Source organism: Leucopleurus acutus, assembly GCF_964270905.1.
Source record: "Leucopleurus acutus genome assembly, chromosome: 2".
Taxonomy (NCBI): Eukaryota; Metazoa; Chordata; class Mammalia; order Artiodactyla; family Delphinidae; genus Leucopleurus; species Leucopleurus acutus.
The window spans coordinates 192,908,265-192,926,498 of NC_139143.1; the positions used below are offsets into that span (position 1 = coordinate 192,908,265).

The 18,234-nt window shown below is 54.3% G+C and overlaps 1 protein-coding gene across 2 annotated transcripts; it reads left to right on the forward strand.

Annotated features, from left to right (window-relative positions):
* Positions 1–682: 682 nt before the first annotated feature.
* On the forward strand, positions 683–17,833 carry CDK11B (cyclin dependent kinase 11B). 2 transcript variants are annotated; one of them, XM_082865702.1, is made up of 20 exons: positions 683–1,453; positions 5,047–5,170; positions 5,972–6,087; positions 7,075–7,202; positions 8,004–8,142; positions 11,834–11,970; positions 12,279–12,401; positions 12,712–12,807; positions 12,886–13,044; positions 13,316–13,381; positions 14,026–14,201; positions 14,968–15,058; positions 15,517–15,638; positions 15,829–15,934; positions 16,123–16,244; positions 16,322–16,429; positions 16,504–16,620; positions 16,710–16,858; positions 16,940–17,129; positions 17,214–17,833. In XM_082865702.1, the coding sequence occupies exons 2-20, from the start codon at positions 5,060–5,062 to the stop codon at positions 17,304–17,306; spliced, it is 2,349 nt and encodes a 782-aa protein (XP_082721828.1). In that variant the 5' UTR covers positions 683–1,453; positions 5,047–5,059; the 3' UTR covers positions 17,307–17,833. The 2 variants fall into 2 exon arrangements, with proteins under 2 accessions (XP_082721828.1, XP_082721829.1); XM_082865703.1 differs by having other exon boundaries at positions 7,075–7,172.
* The last annotated feature ends 401 nt before the right edge of the window (positions 17,834–18,234 follow it).

An 18,234-nucleotide genomic window follows, 5' to 3' on the forward strand; every position in this document is an offset into this window, starting at 1 on the left:
CCCTTTCTGTGCCCCAATTTCCTGTCACATTTTTCTACATCTTCCATGTCAGGTCCAGTGAATGTGGGTATTCGTTTACCGTCCTCTTTCCTGAGGTGCTCGAGGGTGAACGGCCAGTTTTCTGTGACCACCAAGGTCCGCAGAGTAACTGGAGCCAGGGAAGAGAACTTCATTCTGGCCTCCGCAGGTTAGAAGCCGCACCTCACGATGAGGGGTGCACGGACTTTGAGGGCCCCCCTCCCCCGCCTCAGCACAGCTTAAAACCCCGTGGCACCCGCTCTCCCCGCCCCGGTCCGGCGGGAGGTCTTCCGCAGGCAAGATTCGGAGTCCACCGCGCCAGCGCCGGGGTCGGGGTCACGCGGACTGGGAGAAAGGGCGCAACACCGCGCACCCGACCAGGCCAGGCCCGGACTTCCGACGAACCCGAGCTGCCAGCAGGGACTCGCCCCGCCCCGGCACCCCGGGTGTCGTCAGCAGTCGGCGCCGAGGCCCGTAATAACGCGCTAGCGCGCGCCCGGCACTCCGCGCAGGTCTGGTGTCGGCGGCGGGGAGGGGGGTTGGGGGTGAATGGGTGGGGTGGGGTGGGCCTGCCCATGGGGCCCGCCCTCCGTCGTCATCAGCCCGCGCCGACGCAGGAAGTGACGACGGTCCTGGCGCGCGCCGGGCAGTTTCTTCTCAGGCTTCGGGTCCGGCGGCGGCGGCGTAGGGGTGAGTGGCGGCGGGCCGGGCGGGGCGGGGCGGAGCGGGGCGCGGCCGGCTCACCTAAACTCTCGGATCCCGGCGGGCCTCGAGCGCGTGGGCCGGGGCGGGCGACACTCTTAGGCCATCTCGCCCGGCGCGGAACTCGGGGTGGAGGAGGAGGCGGGCCCAGGAGCTCCCCGAGCCAACTTCTGCCGGGCCGAACCACGAGCTAGCGCGACTGAACCCCAAGAACCGGCAACCCGCGGCCTGGTCTCCGAGCGCGCCCTCGGAGCAACCACCCAGGCCTCCCCGTATCCCGTGCTGGGGCTGCAGCCGTCCGATGGGCCAGTGACCCACGCAGCCCAGGTCGTCTTCCTTTTTTTTTTTTTAATTTATTTTGTTTATTTATTAATTTATTTTTGGCTGTATTGGGCCTTCGTTGTTGCGCGCGGGCTTTTCTCTGCTTGCGGCGAGCGGGGGCTACTCTGCGGTGCGCGGTCTTCTCACTGCGGTGGCTTCTCTTGTTGCGGAGCAGGGTCTCTAGGCGCGCGGGCTTCAGTAGTTGCAGCACACGGGCTCAGTAGTTGTAGCTCGCGGCCTCAGTAGTTGTGGTGCGCGGGCTTAGTTGCTCCGCGACATGTGGGATCTTCCCGGACCAGGGCCCGAACCCGTGTCCCCTGCATTGGCAGGCGGATTCTTAACCACTGCGCCATCAGGGAAGCCCCCAGGTCGTCTTTCTAATAAATCCTCCTGACGGCAAAAACAGTGCTTGGTGAGTGCCAGGTACTGAGCTACGAGCTTTACCTGGGTGATCTCATTTAATCCCCAGTGATACTGTCATATAGGTGGTTTTCTTACCGTTTACGGAATGGTAAGCTGAGATGAAGTAACTAGCCCTGGACAGCACAGGAATGACAGCAAAGAGATTGGAATCCAAGTGGTCATTTTCCAGAGCCCATCACTTTTTTTTTTTAATCTTTCTTTCTAGTTTTTCAGTTTTTCTAAAATCAGCAAAGTGGTTCAGTCATACATGTATACACGTTCTTTTTTTATCTTCTTTTCTGTTACGGGTTTATCACAGGAAATTGTATATATAATGCCCTGTGCTCTACAGTAGGACCTTGTTGTTTATCCGTCCTGTGTATAATAGTTTGCTTCTGCTGACCCCAAACTCCCAGTCCTTCCCTCCCCGCCCCCCACAGTCACAAGTCTGTTTTCTATGTCTGTGACTCTGTTTCTGTTTTCTGGATAAGTTCATTTGTGTCTTGTCTTTTTTTTTTTTTTCGGCCACACGTGGCTTCTGGGATCTTAGTTCCCTGACCAGGGATTGAACCCAGGCCCCAGCAGTGAAAGCACCGAGTCTTAACCACTGGACCACCAGGGAAGTCCCATTTGTGTCATATTTTAGATGCCACATATAAGTGATATCACACGGTATTTGTCTTTCTCTTTCTGACTTAGTTTACTTAGTATGACAATCTCTAGGTCCATCCAGGTTGCTGCAAATGGCATTATTTCATTCTTTTTTTTAAATTTTAATAATACATTTTATTTAACCCAATATTTCTAAAATATTACTATTTCACCATGTAATAATCAGTGTAAAATTATTAATGAGGTATTTTACATTTTTTACACAAAGTCTTTGAAATCCAGTGTGTATTTTATACTTAAAGCGCAGCTTCATTCAGACTGGCCACAGTTGAAGTGCTCAATGGCTACATGTGGCTAGTGGCTACCATTCTGGACAGCAGTTCATTTAAGGTGTGAATTCTATACACAGTTATAATCTCAGACAAGTAGAGGTATTTCCAACTGTACCCATGGACAAATTGATAGTGAATTCATGTTTGGAATATTAATTGTATAGCATTTGGACATGGAAAATTTATTCTTGAATTATGAGTAAGTGGTTTAAGTGAACCCGATTATTGCGTATTATTACATGCAGCTACTGAAATAGGCACTTCCACATATTACCACATTTAATCCTTTCAAAAAACACCTGGTAGGGCTTCCCTGGTGACGCAGTGGTTGAGAGTCCGCCTGCCGATGCAGGGGACGTGGGTTCATGCCCCGGTCCGGGAGGATCCCACATGCTGTGGAGCGGCTGGGCCTGTGGGCCATGGCCACTGAGCCTGCATGTCCGGATTCTGTGCTCCGCAACGGGAGAGGCCGCGGCAGTGAGAGGCCCGCGTACAGCAAAAAAAAGAAACACCTGGTAAAGGATCGTTATCGAGATTGAAACAGTAGACCTGTGCCCAATATCCACTTCACCCTTCTTCTAGTTTGCCTTTCTGAAAGGCAGAGAGTGGAACGCTGAATACCGTGTTTTCCAGACTCCCATGAAACTAGGGTTCTCAGTGTGATTTACATTCAGCCAGTCACATACACATACGTGAGATTTGAAGGCTGGAAGTGAGGCAGAGACTGCATTGGGGGGGGGGGCGCACTTTTGCCATTTCTACAGTCACAGGAACCGATTTTTTGGCAGCAGAATTAAAGAAACATGCCATGGTCCAGTTTCTACCTGTGGATATTGAGAAGCAGGGTCCTGGGCATCCGTGTTGCTGGGGCAGATCAGAGCAAATACAGCATGGCCCTGGAGTCAGTGGCAATAGTGGCAGTGTCTTTCTAATTAAGTGGACTTTTGAAAGTTGTGGTTTCCCAAAGATAGCCATAAATTCTGTGCATCCTAGAACATTCTGCATCCTAATGGGGTCCTCTGGTGGTCTTTGAGCAGTTGTCTTCCAGTTCCAGTCCCATCCTTCCAAACTCTGGGGTGCTGGAGCTGGGGCTGCTCACTGCATCTCCGCTTTGCCATCTGGCGCCCGCATAGGTTCTACCAATAGGAGGTAATAGAGGCTTGTCTTGGGTGTCCACAAGATGAGTAGATCTCCACACCTGCCCACCAGGATCTGGAAAGTTTATATAGAGGCCTTAACGGGTTCATTCACATATGTAGTCAGAATGGTCTCAGTAACACATTGCTCTCTCCAGGCAGCATCGTTGAAAATGTATTTCATTCTTTTTTATGGCTGAGTAATAGTCCATTGTATATACGTACCACATCTTTATCCATTCATCTGTCAAGGGATATTTAGGTTGCTTCCATATCTTGGCTAGTGTAAATAGTGCTGCTATGAACATGGGGGAGGAGGTGTGTGTATCCTTTTTAATTATAGTTTTGCCTGGATATATGCCCAGGAGTGGGATTGCTGGATCATATGGTAGTTCTGTTTTTAGTTTTCTGAGGAACCTCCATACTGTTCTGCGTAGTGGCTAAGCCAACTTACATTCTTACTAACAGTGTAGGACGTTTCCCTTTTTTCCATACCCTCTCTAGCATTTGTTATTGATGGCCATTCTGACGGGTGTGAGGTGGTACCTTGTTGTAGTTTTGATTTGCATTTCTCTAATAATTATCGATGTTGAGCATCTTTACATGTGCCTATTGGCCATTTGTTTTCTTCTATGGAGTAACGTCTATTTAGGTCTTCTGTCCTTTTTGTTTGTTTGTTTGTTTTTTGCGGTACGCGGGCCTCTCACTGTTGTGGCCTCTCCCGTTGCGGAGCACAGGCTTCGGACGCGCAGGCTCAGCGACCATGGCTCACGGGCCCAGCCGCTCCGCGGCATGTGGGATCTTCCCGGACCGGGGCACGAACCCGTGTCCCCTGCCTCGGCAGGCGGACTCTCAACCACTGCGCCACTAGGGAAGCTCTCTGTCCTTTTTTCAATTGGGTTGTTTGGTTTTTTGTTGTTGAGTTGTATGAGCTGTTTGTATATTTTGCAAATTAAGCCCTGTCAGTCACATCGTTTGCAAATGTTTTCAGCCAGTCCGTAGGTTGTCTTTTCGTTTTGTTTACGATTTCCTTTGCTGTGTAAAAGCTTGTAAGTTTGATTAGGTTCTATTTGTTTATTTTTGCTTTATTTCTGTTGCCTTGGGAGACTGACCTAAGAAAACACTGGTGCCATTTATGTCAGAGAATGTTTTGCCTGTGATCTCTTCTAGGAGGTTTAGAGTGTCATGTCTTCTGTTTAAGGCTTTAAGCCATTTTGAGTTTATTTCTGTGTATGGTGTGAGGGTGTGTTCTAACGTCATTGATTTACATGCAGCTGCCCAGCTTTCCCAGCACTGCTTGCTGAAGAGACTGTCTTTTTCCTATTGTATATTCTTGCCTCTTTTGTCGAAGATTAATTGACCATAGGTGTGTGGGTTTATTTCTGGCAGAGCCCATCCCTCTTAACAAAGATTTGTACTGAAGCGCTCAAAAGTGGCAAGGCACAAGTGTGCAGAAACAGCATAGCATCAAACCACAGTTTGCTGAGTCCTGACACAGTTTGAATTCTTCGTCTTTTTTGCAGTGTTTTAACTCAAATGGGTGATGAAAAGGACTCTTGGAAAGTGAAAACTTTAGATGAAATTCTTCAGGAAAAGAAACGACGGAAGGAACAAGAGGAGAAAGCAGAGATAAAACGCTTAAAAAATGTAAGCCATGTTTTTTAAGTAAGTGTTTTTTTTAAAGGAGATTTAATTTCTTTGCCCTCATTTTTCCATTAGAACAACGCTTCTTCGGTGAAGTTCTTTTGTACTTCCAAATGTCGCAGGTGAGCCCAAAATCTATTCTAAAAATTAACAAAAACATTCAGATACTCAGTTTACATTGACAGCAGATCGATAACATACTAAAGCTGCATATAGATGACCACAGCCACGTGGAAAATAAAGTATTTTGAACCTAAAATCACTAGTGCTGTTGGGCTTGTTTTTCTCATTTCATCATTATGTTTATGACACCATTTCCAAGTATTTTTAGCATAGTAGGAAGCTGCCTTGAAATTAGTATTATTGTTTTACACCTTTCTTGGTTTGCCTAATAACATAGGAAAACTTTAGTAATTTGATAAGGGGCATTGAAAGACATTCCTCTTCTGATAAGTTTAGCAGCAGACCTTTCTCACGTATTTATGAGTACTTTTTGAGATACTGTGAAGTATTTGGTGTATAAAGTATGCTTTAAGGCTCAGTTATGGCTAATATAAACAGCTAACAGACTTGTCACAGAGTCTCATGTCCCCTGTCGTATACTCTGGTGTTAAATTTCTCAGGTTCTGGGTTACAGAGAGTTATACGAAAAATTGACGGGATTTGAATGAGAGTTTTTTGTATTTTGTAACAGTGGTCCACTCAAAGTGTGTATGAACGCTTGTTTTCGGATAGTGGCAAGGTTTGAGTATTATGAAAAATAGGCTTATCTGTAAGGAAAATTGCTTTCTCCTTGCTTCTTAGTCTGATGACCGGGATTCCAAGCGGGATTCCCTGGAGGAGGGGGAGCTGAGGGACCACCGCATGGAGATAACGATAAGGAACTCGCCGTATAGAAGAGAGGGCTCCATGGAGGACAGGTGAGAGGGCTGTGGCACTGGAGGAGCCCAGCGGCTGCAGGTGTGCTCCCCTGAGGAGGCAGGCTGAGCCCATGACAGGGCTGTGGTCCTGGCTGGCCCTTCTCAGTGTTATTTTGAAAGTTTGAGGTCATGACCTGAGGTTTACCTCTAGACTGAAATGACTCTTGTGTGGTGTCAGTTACCAGCTCTCCCCTCTTCTTAGGAAAAGCCTGAGCGTGTGTTCCTTTCTTTGTGATCATTCTGCAGTGAAGTGAACACCATTCACGTGGTACATGTAAAGAATTCTGCTGTATGTTTGTGATGATTTGTATAATTACTGTCTAAAATTATCTACAAATAAACCAAAGTAGCTGCTGAAAGATACTTGGAGCAAGGCCTTGATACAGAAACGGTCCTACCGAGGTCTGTATGTTCTGACATTTCTTCCCGTGCTGTGCTTTCTCCTCACTTGTTTTCTTCTCATGTCCATCATCAAGCAGTTAAAAACAACATAACCAGAAATTAAGGCAAAAAGGCATAGGGTATGAATTCTTCCAAGATTTTGGTTATATAATCAGTTGAAAATATTGTTAAATGACCTTTTGAGATCATTAAGTTTGATTAAAATTGTGGGACCTTTTTTAACAACTTTATTATGGTGTGAATGACAAACTGCACAGATTTCAGGTGTGTGGTTTGATACGTTGTTATACACCTGTAGGCTCTCCCCACGACCAAGATCATGAATACCCTAAAAGTTCCTCAGAGAGGCCTTTCTGTTCCATGTTTCACATTGATTCCCCACTTAACACTTTCCATCTGAATCTGTATTTAATATACAGTTTGGGCTTAGGTTTCATAATGAACATCATCTTTTAGCTGATGGTTGAGGTTCACCTGTCTGTTCTGAACCCTTCATCTCTCTGGGTTGAAGACACTCCACGATACCCCGGTGCTCCTCACATTACTTTCTCAGGCGTGATGTAATGCTGTGGTGTCTTATTTCAGAGGAGAGGAAGATGATTCTTTGGCTATCAAACCACCCCAGCAAATGTCTCGGAAAGAAAAAGCTCATCACAGGAAAGATGAAAAGAGAAAAGAGAAACGTAGGCATCGTAGTCATTCCACAGAAGGGGGTACAGAGCATTTGTTTTCTTTTGTATTGTGTTCAGATGCGGTCTCGTTCTTATTTCATGAGCTACTGCCTTCTCCAAAGCACAGTTGAAAGCGAAGAGAATAAAATTTTAGCTAACAACATAAATTTATTGTAGATCATTCCGAATAGATACATTGTTTTCCTTCTATGTTTTCTTCTGTGTGTTTCCCCCGATTGCATTGTTCTGGGGTAGTTTGTCTACCTACAGAATTGTCTTAATTCAACAAGGGAAAACACAGTCTTCAATGCTAAATTGCTTTAACTAAGAAACAGATGCTTGATAAAACTGAAATAATGGGTTTTATTTCATACCAGTATTAAAGAGCTTCTTAGGGGTGTTGGGAAAACTGGGCCTGGGGCCTGATACAAATCTCATTGTTAAACTCAGCTGGCTAATGTGGTGTATAACGTAGTGTAGAAACTAAAAGGAGACAAGCTTTGTCCCGTATCCGTTACAAGTGGGGATTTCTTTTTAAATCGTGAAAGTAATACGGTCTAATCACAGTTTATTTAATACAGAAAATTAGAAAGAAAGATGGAGATCACAGTTCTATTCAGTGATAATCACATTATTTTTGTTTTTTTCTTAACTGGAGGCTTACTGCATAGAGTGTTATATTTTCATCCTCTTTTTTTTTTTCTTTTTTTTTTTTTTAACAGAAAGTCATGATTGTTTCTCCAAGTCAATGATTAGATATTTTTTCTTTTCTTCACTGGGTATTTTCAAGTTGAGTTTCTGGAGGTTAAGTTTCTTGGTATGACACATCCTGTTTGCCACTAGGGAAGCATGCCAGAGTGAAGGAGAAGGAGAGAGAGCACGAGCGCCGTAAACGGCACCGAGAAGAGCAGGATAAGGCCCGGCGGGAGTGGGAGCGACAGAAGCGGAGGGAGCTGGCGCGGGAGCACTCCCGGAGGGAGAGGTGAGGCCGGCGGCCCGGGCGGGTGGTGCCTCTGCGCCCGCCTGTGACACGGGCTTGCAGGGAGGGGTGCTGCTGGACGGAGCTGGGGGTCCAAGAGGAATCAAGAGGCGAGGAGCGAAGGTTTGGGCTGGACATACAGCCGTAGGGGAAGGAGAGAGAGGAGGGAGGGGTGGCAGGTGGCGGGAGGAGGGGAGCGGCTGTCCACACCCGAGCCCAGCGCCCCCGGAGAGGAGGGCGAGGGCTGCTGTCCAGGCCCGGGTGGAGCCACTCTGGGGGCAGCCAGTCCCTGCACATGAGTCCTGAGGCAGAGTCAGTGCGGGGAGGCCTGGGGTGTGGGCGATTCCCCGTCTGCTCACTCGGCAGGTGTGTGCAGAGCGCCTGCTCTGCACCAGCTCTGTTCCAGGGGGCCTTGTCCAGGAAGACCAACAAGATGTGTTGCTTAGGGTTGTCTGGGGTCGCAGCAGAAATAGACTCTGGTTCTTCCAAACAAGAAACAAAAGGAGAAGTGACAAAGGCAATCCCAAAGGCCTTGAAATGGCCCGGGAGCTGGGATACCAGACTCCTGGGCCTTCCATCTCCAGGTGCCTCTGTGCGGGCTTAGAGTTCCAGGAGAGAGCATCTGTTCACCCCAGATCTGTTCTGCGTGGCCCAGGTGTGAGTCCTAGGGCCACTTCTGGGTCCTGCAGTCATTTCCAGAGAGAGCTTGAGAGCTGCGCTGCTTCACAGAAGGGAAGTAGCAGGCTGGAAGATGCTGACATTCCCAGCAGCCAGGGCTGAACAGAGGGCAGGGACAGCAGGTGTGAGGAGAGCCTTCGTTCTCAGGACTCAGGGAGTGTGAGAGGTGCAGCTGGGAGGTTGGTGTCTAAGGCCACTGTGAGGCCAGCAGAGCCTTCAGTGTCCTGGCTGCTGGCACATGACACACTCACGTTTGCTAAGCCCTGTGCTCTGTCCAGTGTGGTCCAGTCACACAGCTGTGCAGACACGGTGGTGACCCCAAGGAAGCCAAGCTTGAAAATAAAGAGGAGCACATGGAAAAATGCAGCAGTGGCCACATTGTACAAGGGAGACAAGAGTTCACAGGGTCATTAGCCCAGCGGCTTACTAAACAGCAACAACTGGGAGGAAAAATTCGAGTGCAGGGTAGTTGCAAGATGTTACCTAGAATGTCCAGTTTTCAACAAGACGTTTTGAGACATACAAAGACATAAGAAGGTTTGACCCCGTATTAAGGAAGAAAGACATAGTAGACAGCGTTTCCAGATTTGGCGAAGACTTGGAAGCAAGGAACCTGAAGACGGAGCAACAGACTTCACGCCTTCTGAAGACAGAGAGGAAAGGATCTTCAATCTCAAGATCTGTGGGACAGCATCCAGTGTACCAGCACACGTGCGGCGTGTGGGAGGGAAGGGGGGGCACAGAGGTGGCTTTTAAATAATGACTTGAGTGCTTCCCAGATTTGATGAAAACCGTTTTATCTACACATCCGAGAAACTCAGTGAGCGCCAGGTAGGATAAGTACAAAGTCACAGCCACACTGGGGAAGTTAGTGAGAAATTCATGAAGGGCAACAGCGAGCGGGGTGCTTCTCATCAGAAACCGGGGGGCCACAGGCAGGAACCCGGCCAGCCCGGAATTCTGTATCCAGCACAGCCAGCCTCAGAAGTGAGGGGCAAATAAAGGCCTTCCCAGATGAACAGAGGCTGGGGGACAGGTGGACACAGCACTGCAGCCACAGCCGCGGGACATGGATTGCCCCAAGAGCTCCTGGGATGAGTTTTCAACAGAGCCCGTGTGCCAGGCCGTGGAACAAGTCTGAAATTTAAAAGAATTGAGGCCATACAAAGTATGCCCTCTTATCACAGAAGAATTCAATTAGAAGTCAGCAACAGGGCTTCCCTGGTGGCGCAGGGGTTAAGAATCCACCTGCCAATGCAAGGGACACGGGTTTGAGCCCTGGTCCAGGAATATCCCACATGCTGCGGAGCAACTAAGCCCGTGTGCCACAGCTACTGAGCCTGCGCTCTAGAGCCCGTGAGCCACAACTGCGGAAGCCTGCGTGCCTAGAGCCCGTGCTCCGCAACAAGAGAAGCCACCACAATGAGAAGCCCGCGCACCGCAACAAAGAGCAGCCCCCGCGCACCGCAACTAGAGGAAGCCTGCACGCAGCAACAAAGACCCAACACAACCAAAAATAAATTTCTATTAAAAAAAAAGCAACAGAACGAAACCTGGGGAAATCCTCAAATGTTGGGAATCTAACAACCCGTTTGTGAAAAACCCATGGCCCGAGGAAAAAATTGTAAGGAAAAACAAAATATTTTGAACTTTTTTTTTTTTTGGTCGCGACTCAAAGCTTGTAGGGTCTTAGTACCCTGACTAGGGATCAAACCCAGGCCCCAGCAGTGGAAGCGCCAAGTCCTAACCACTGGACCACCAGGGAATTCCCTGAAAATATTTTGAACAAGATGAGAGCAAAGACAGTGTGTCAGAACCTAGGGATGCGGCTCCAGCTGTGCTTGGAGTGAAGTGTTTTCAGCTGTAAGCAGCTAAACCGGAAAGCAGAAAAGGAAGTTTCGGATCAATAACCTAACCTTCTACCCAAAGAAACCAGAAAAAAAGCAAACTCATCCCAAAGCAAGCCGAAGAAACGTTGGGAAATGCAGAGCAGGGAGAAGCAGGCTTGGGAGGCGGGGGACGGGGTGGGGGGCGGGGGGGCCACAGGCGGTACGATCAGTGGGTGCTGGGAGTGTCCTGAAGCCAGCTTGTGATGGTTGCCCGATTCCAGGGATGTGTTCAGAGAAACTGAGCTCGCTGGTTGAATTCTATATGTAAGTTATACCTCCACTTTCTGTGTTTGTTTTGCCATACTGCGCGGCATGAAACCGAAACCGCACCCCCTGCACTGGAAGTGCGGCGCCCTAACCACTGGGCCGCCAGGGAAGTCTCCTTCCGCTTTTATTTGCGGGTAGAAGACAGTGCGTGGAGCCCAGTAGCCGTGGTCCGGCCCCTCCAGTGGTGACGTCTGACTGTGGAAAGCACTGGCGGCCCTGGTTGCGCTCTCACCGTTTTTTGCTTGTGCTCATTTCTGTGTGTATAATGCTGCCTTTTTTGTTTAACGTGTTCGCTTTTAAAGTTGTATTTGGACTTAACCCTGTAGGGACCTGAGGGTTAACGGACTGATGAGTTTTAACTCTTTGGTGTCCGGTGCCGCCGACTCCACGTGTTTCGGTCACTGGTCACTGATATTTCCTGACCCCCACACGACAGCTGGCCCCAGGATCCGCAGGGCGCCCGGCCCGGGTCTGTGGCTCCCCCGCCCTTCCTCAGATGGGCTCTCCCCGCCCTTGGGGGCCCAGGAAGACTCGGCTTCTGGTAGAGGTGGATTTACATTGTGTGCGCGGAGGGAAATCCTCTTGGCGATCTCGGTAGAGCTGGCGAGCAGAATGTTCTGGAGCCAGTGGGGTTTCTGCCCCAGGCAGTTGTTGTTACCTCCTTGTACCGGCACTTTCTTCCGTGTGACGCTTTAGGATCGAGGTTCCCAGGACGCGCATGCGTGTGTGTTCTGCTTTTTAAAAAGCTCTCTGAGGGTTGAACGGCCCAGAGAAGTGGTTTATAAACGCGAGCAAAAGCACTGGGGGCGAAAAGAGAACTGCCTGTTTCGGGGTGAAAATGTGGCGTCTGCTGGTTCCAGGGACCGTCTCGAGCAGCTAGAAAGGAAGCGAGAACGGGAGCGCAAGATGCGGGAGCAGCAGAAGGAGCAGAGGGAGCAGAAGGAGCGGGAGCGGCGGGCCGAGGAGCGCCGCAAGGAGCGGGAGGCCCGGCGGGAAGGTGGGGCGAGGGCGGGGCCCGGCGGGGAGGTGGGGCGAGGGGCGGGGCCGGGCGACCCTGCGGCTCCTGGGGTGTGGGCTGTCTGCCCCAGACAGCTGTGTCTGGGGTCCACTCACGGGGGGTCAGGCCCAGGCTGGAGAGGTGGGTTCTGGCCCCTGCCTTTTGACCAATAGAGAGCAGTCTAGAAAGCCCACCTGGGTCCTCTGGTCGCTTCCTGTGCTCCATTCCGGTGCTGTGTGGGGGTGGGGGCGTGTGTGCCGTGGGAAAGGGGGCTGCCGGCACCACCTCCTTTCTGTTCTCGTGCCTAGTGTCTGCACATCACCGGACAGCGAGAGAGGACTATGGCGACAAGGTGAAAGCCAGCCACTGGAGTCGGAGCCCACTCCGGCCGCCTCGAGAGAGGTTTGAGCTCGGGGACAGCCGGAAGCCAGGTGAGGCTGCACAGCGCTCGCAGGGCCAGCGTGTGGCGGTCTTTGCGAGGGGCGTCTGAGCACAGGAAGCTGCTGCTTCACATCACGATGCGCTAAACGCTTCCGTGGTGTGTGAGAGGGACTGTGTACGAAATAAGTTTATCAGCACAGACGTTTGTTACTGGTCTTTTGAAGAGTCGTCTTCCTCCCGGGTATCTGGGTGAGCTGTTTCCCATACAAACCGAAGTTAGTCTTCGTGTGAGAAGCGCCATCGAATCTTGTTAGTTTCAGACGTTTTCCCACATTCACCTTCGATGGTTTGTTCCATAAGTAAAAGAAGAGAAAGTGGAAGAGAGAGACCTGCTGTCCGACCTGCAGGACATCAGCGGCAGCGAGAGGAGGACCAGCTCAGCGGAGTCCTCGTCAGGTAGCGGCGTGCCCGGCCCCGCCCAGGTCCGTGGCCCCCCGGGGCCGAAGCTCACTGCTGGCTGTTTCCTTCCTGAAGCGGAGTCAGGGTCCGGTTCCGAGGAGGAGGAGGAAGAGGAAGAGGAGGAGGAGGAGGAGGAGGAGGAGGGGAGCAGCAGCGAAGAGTCGGAGGGGGAGGAGGAGGAGGAGGAGGAGGAGACCGGAAGCAACTCCGAGGACGCATCCGGACAGTCAGCCGGTGAGCGCGCACGCACTCCCTGCCCCGCGCACACGCGCGCACGCCCCGCCCGCACGCGCGCACGCGGTTTAACTCCGTAAGAGCGTAGCAGCTGCAGGTGGGTGATGTGAAACGTCAGTAAAAATGTATCCAGATGGGAAACGCCTGGCTGTCTGGGACTTACATGAGGCTCCCGAGTCGACGACATGGGGCGCCCTTGCTTCCTTGTCGGCCAACGCGGACCGCGTTTCTGCTTGTGGAGGGTCTGAGGTGACACCTGTTTCCGTTACAGAGGAAGTGAGTGAAGAAGAAATGAGTGAAGAGGAGGAGCGAGAGAATGAAAACCACGTCTTGGTTGGTGAGAGGCCCCCCGAGTGGTGCTTCGCCGCCGCCGCCTCGTCTGCCCCTGGCCTGGGTGCTGACTCACGTTTGAGTCGTGAGCGGGGCAGCGACCTAAGAAATATCCTTTCCCAGAGGCACATCGTGCCCCGGGAGCTACAGGGAGCGCCTGGCTGGTGCGTCCCAGGACCCAGCTGGCTCGCGGGGAGCTGCTTCCCCCAGCACCCCGCACTTGGCCGCTTGGGCCCGTGGGGGCCCGCGTCCCTTAGAAGGGACAGTGCTGAATGAGCGCCATCCTGAGAGTAATGGGCTTGGACATCAGGGGAGGCTGGGAAACGCCAGTTCGACTCCGACCACAGGGCCGTTGCTGACCAGGGGCTGCATGGCCTCCGCAGGCAGCCAGGCCAAGCCCTCTGGCCAGTGGCCGCAAGTTTTGGGCGGGCCTTGTGGCTCGTGACCGGCCAGTGGTTCATAGTGGTCCCAGCCCGGCCAGTGGGTCCAAGACACAGTGCCCTGTGTCCAGGGCGGTGGGACGCGCAGCCTGTGCCCAGCCCCCCCGGGGCTCTCAATATGGCTTCTTTCTGCACTCGCTGTCCCCCCCAGAACGGGTGGGGTAGCCACACTTGCTTGTTCTTGGTTCGTAATTGGGTTGAACTTTTGAAGTTCCAGAGTCACGATTTGACCGCGATTCTGGAGAGAGCGAAGAGGTGGAAGAGGAGGTGGGCGAGGGCACCCCCCAGAGCAGCGCCCTCACCGAGGGGGACTTCGTGCCCGACTCCCCAGCCCTGTCACCCATCGAGCTCAAACAGGAGCTGCCCAAGTACCTGCCAGCCCTGCAGGTCAGGTGCCCTCCCCGCCCCAGGCCTGGCTCTGCCTTGCTGCTTGTGGACGGGGCCGGTTGCTGAGAGCAGAAGCTGGGTCCCTGCTGTGGGTGTCTGTAGGTGGGCGGGCCCGGCCACTGGCCTCTCACGTGTTCCTGATCATGGTCCAGCCTCTTGTCCAGCAGTCTTGGGGGGTGGGGGACAGTTCCTGTGTCCGCAGCCAGGACGCCCGCCAGGGGCGCCATGTGGAGGGGGCGGCAGCCTGGCGGGCGGTCAGCTCTGCGGTCACTTCTGCCTCGGCCTGGGCTGAGTGGGCACCTGCTCCCCTCGCCCGGTCACTGTGCAGGGGTCGGAGGGCAGCGCTGCGAGTCAGCCCAGGTTTTCTGTTGGGAAAAGTCAGTAACAACTATGCTGGAGGGAGGGGGTTGGAGAGGGCAGGTCTCCAGAGGGTGAACGGCCTCAGGTGCTCCGGGCGCCCCAAGGCCAGTGGCCCAGCGCCAAGTGCCGCCCCAGCTCCTGGGGGTTTCCTGCGCCAGCTGGGGGTGCAGTGCACAGGGCCACTCCTGTCCCAGCCTCATCTTAGAATGAGGAGGCTGGAGGTGGCGGGGTGGGGCGTTGCCCAGGGCTGGCTTTTGGATAAAGGGGCACGTGCTCACTGAAGCGAGGAGAGCGTTCCCGGGCCTCTGCCCACGCGCCCTGCGGGCCCTCCTGACACGTCTGTCCGGCGGGGCTTCCCTCTGGGGTGTGGCCCCGCTGCCGCGCCCTCATGCTGGCTTCCTCTCAGGGCTGTCGGAGTGTGGAGGAATTCCAGTGCCTGAACAGGATTGAAGAAGGCACTTACGGGGTGGTGTACAGAGCGAAGGACAAGAAAACAGGTGGGGCGAGTCCCAGGACGGTCCCCCAAAGGGAAGGGGTGGTGTGGCGCATGGCCCGGGTGGCCCAGAGTGCCGGCCAGCACCGCGGAGCGCCGGCACCTTCAGTGTCAGGGTCGCTGGGTATAGGTTCCTACTATCCTGGTCGTCGCCCCCCCCCCCCCCGGTGCTGGGCCTCAGCCTTGCCTCATCTGACTGCTGCACACCTGAGCAGCTGGCCCCTCGGCGCCTTCAGAGGCCAGAAGTCGGCCTGACCGTGAGGCTCTGTGTTGCTTGCTTGCAGCCTCAGGCAGGTGTGCACCCTTGGCGGGGCCTCAGAGCAGCAGTCGAGGCTCTGAGCACCTGGGGGAGGCCGGTTGGCCATGTCCCGTGATCGTGGGGGAACAGCGATGAAACAGGAAGAATGTGTGGGTGGAAGAATGTTTGCTCAACGTTGGGTCTTCCTGTTGCTTTCTTTTCAGATGAAATTGTGGCTCTGAAGCGGCTAAAGATGGAGAAAGAGAAGGAAGGCTTCCCGATCACATCGCTGAGGGAGATCAACACCATCCTCAAGGCGCAGCATCCCAACATCGTCACCGTCAGGGTGAGGCCACCGGCCACGCGCCTCTGCCCCGCGGGGCCCCCAAGTGCTACACCCCGGTGGCCGTCGCACTTAGGAGATCCCTGTTGTCACCCAGCGTCTGGGCCCCGGGATTTCAGGTCTCTTGGGAGAGCTGGCAGCGGCAGGGCCAGCCTGGGACCCCCGGGCCATGGGACCTGCTGTCGTTTCCTAGGAAATCGTCGTGGGCAGCAACATGGACAAGATCTACATCGTGATGAACTACGTGGAGCACGACCTCAAGAGCCTCATGGAGACCATGAAGCAGCCCTTCCTGCCGGGTAGGGCCCTACGCCCAGGTCCCCGAGGGACGTGCTGCGCTCAGGTCGCCCGGGGCGGGAGTGCTGACCTGGACTCTGACCCTGTTGCGCTGCGTGTGTGTGAGCGCCCGGGTGCCGGGAAGCTTGGTGGCTGCTGAGGCAGCCGAAGACCCGGGGCACCAGCCGCGTGCTGACCTGTCGCCATCCAGGAGAGGTGAAGACCCTGATGATCCAGCTGCTGCGTGGAGTGAAGCACCTGCACGACAACTGGATCCTGCACCGAGACCTCAAGACGTCCAACCTGCTGCTGAGCCATGCCGGCATCCTCAAGGTGAGCCCTGCGGGCGGCTCGGGGAGCGGCCGCTCCCAGGCATGGAACCGCCCACAGCCCGCCCTCTGTCCTCACAGGTGGGGGACTTCGGGCTGGCGCGGGAGTATGGGTCCCCTCTGAAGGCCTACACCCCGGTGGTCGTGACCTTGTGGTACCGTGCCCCCGAGCTGCTGCTCGGCGCCAAGGTGAGTGTGGGTGTGCAGAAGCCTGCCCTGGCCGCCCTGACCCACCAGCCCCCTGAGTGCTTCCTGACCCCCAGGAGTACTCCACGGCCGTGGACATGTGGTCGGTGGGCTGCATCTTTGGGGAGCTGCTGACTCAGAAGCCGCTGTTCCCTGGGAAGTCGGAAATCGATCAAATCAACAAAGTGTTCAAGGTGGGTGCCCCTGGGGACGTGTGCAGGCGCCCGGGCCAGGTGACCCTTCCCTGCAGGGCCCGGCTATTTGAGACGCCGCCCTGTTTCAGGACCTGGGGACCCCCAGTGAGAAAATCTGGCCCGGCTACAATGACCTCCCCGCAGTCAAGAAGATGACCTTCACCGAGTACCCGTATAACAACCTCCGCAAGCGCTTCGGGGCTCTGCTCTCAGACCAGGGCTTCGACCTCATGAACAAGTGCGTCCCTCCCTGCACCCCACCCTCAGCCCGCCTCCTCCCCGCCCAGCCCCGCCCCTGCCAAGTGCCTTGTTCTCCCAGGTTTCTGACCTACTTCCCTGGACGGAGGGTCAGCGCAGAGGATGGCCTCAAGCACGAGTATTTCCGCGAGACCCCCCTCCCCATCGACCCCTCCATGTTCCCCACATGGCCCGCCAAGAGCGAACAGCAGAGGGTGAAGCGGGGCACCAGCCCCCGGCCCCCAGAGGGAGGCCTGGGCTACAGCCAGCTGGTGAGGGGCGGGCTGGTGGGAGGAGCGGGGTCGCCAAGGCGGGGTTGGCCCGGCTGGGGCCCCACGAAGCCGCTGTATCCACAGGGTGACGACGACCTGAAGGAGACGGGCTTCCACCTCACAACCACGAACCAGGGGGCCTCGGCCGCGGGCCCAGGCTTCAGCCTCAAGTTCTGAGGCTCAGAGCTGACCCCGGACCCACCTTGGGGAGCGCCAACCGCTGAGGCCCAGCTGGGACAGCGGCAGACACTGGAGGCGACGTCTGGGTCCAGACCCCCGTCCTGCCCTGATCAGGTGCCGCCACTGCCACGGGGCTGCCGTGGACGCGACCTCAAGTCTAGGACTGGCTGCTGGCCTCGTGGGGTTTTCCATGTTTTCACTTTATCTTGGTTTGTAAATTTGTAGAATTAAATCACGTTTTCCTTGCCGTGGGAGGAAAGGCTGTGTTTTTTCAGATGTATCGGACTTGCCCTGCGAGGAGAGGGCGGGCATCCGTACACCCACACACACACACTCAGCCACGGTGACCACCGGCGGCCACCCCAGTCGGGTGCTGGCCACGACTGGGAACAGAGCTGCGGGGGGTTTGGTACTTCTTAATCTTCAGGCTGCTGCTCCAGCACCTTCCTGCCTCTCACCCAGGGCCCCAGAGCCAGGCGTGCGAGCTCGCAGCCACAGCGGGTTTTTGTACAAGGTGGTTGCGTGTTTTAAGATGTAGTAAACTATTCTTGGAGAAAAGGTCTGGCATTTCCTTCTTTAAGGGGCTGGTCCTGTGCTGGGTCCTGGGCCTCCCCGGGGTGCGGGGGGAGCCCCAGCCCCTACACTCAGGGAGGGAGGGGGGAAAGGCAGTCTCCGTGGGCTCAGCTCTTTGCAGCCCGCGAGTCCTCCGGCTACTGGTCTGGCTGGACACAGTGTCGCTTGGGCAGAAGGGGACTTGTCACTGCCCGGGGCCCCCAGCTGCACCGAGCTAGTTCCTCCTGCGGGCACCGCCAGCCTCCCCGACACACACACGCTGCCCGCGCTCACCCTACTCCCTTCAGGGAGGCCTTGCAGCCACAGGGCCCACCCCCTTCCCAGCCCTGAGCCCACGCGAGACCCCCGGCCC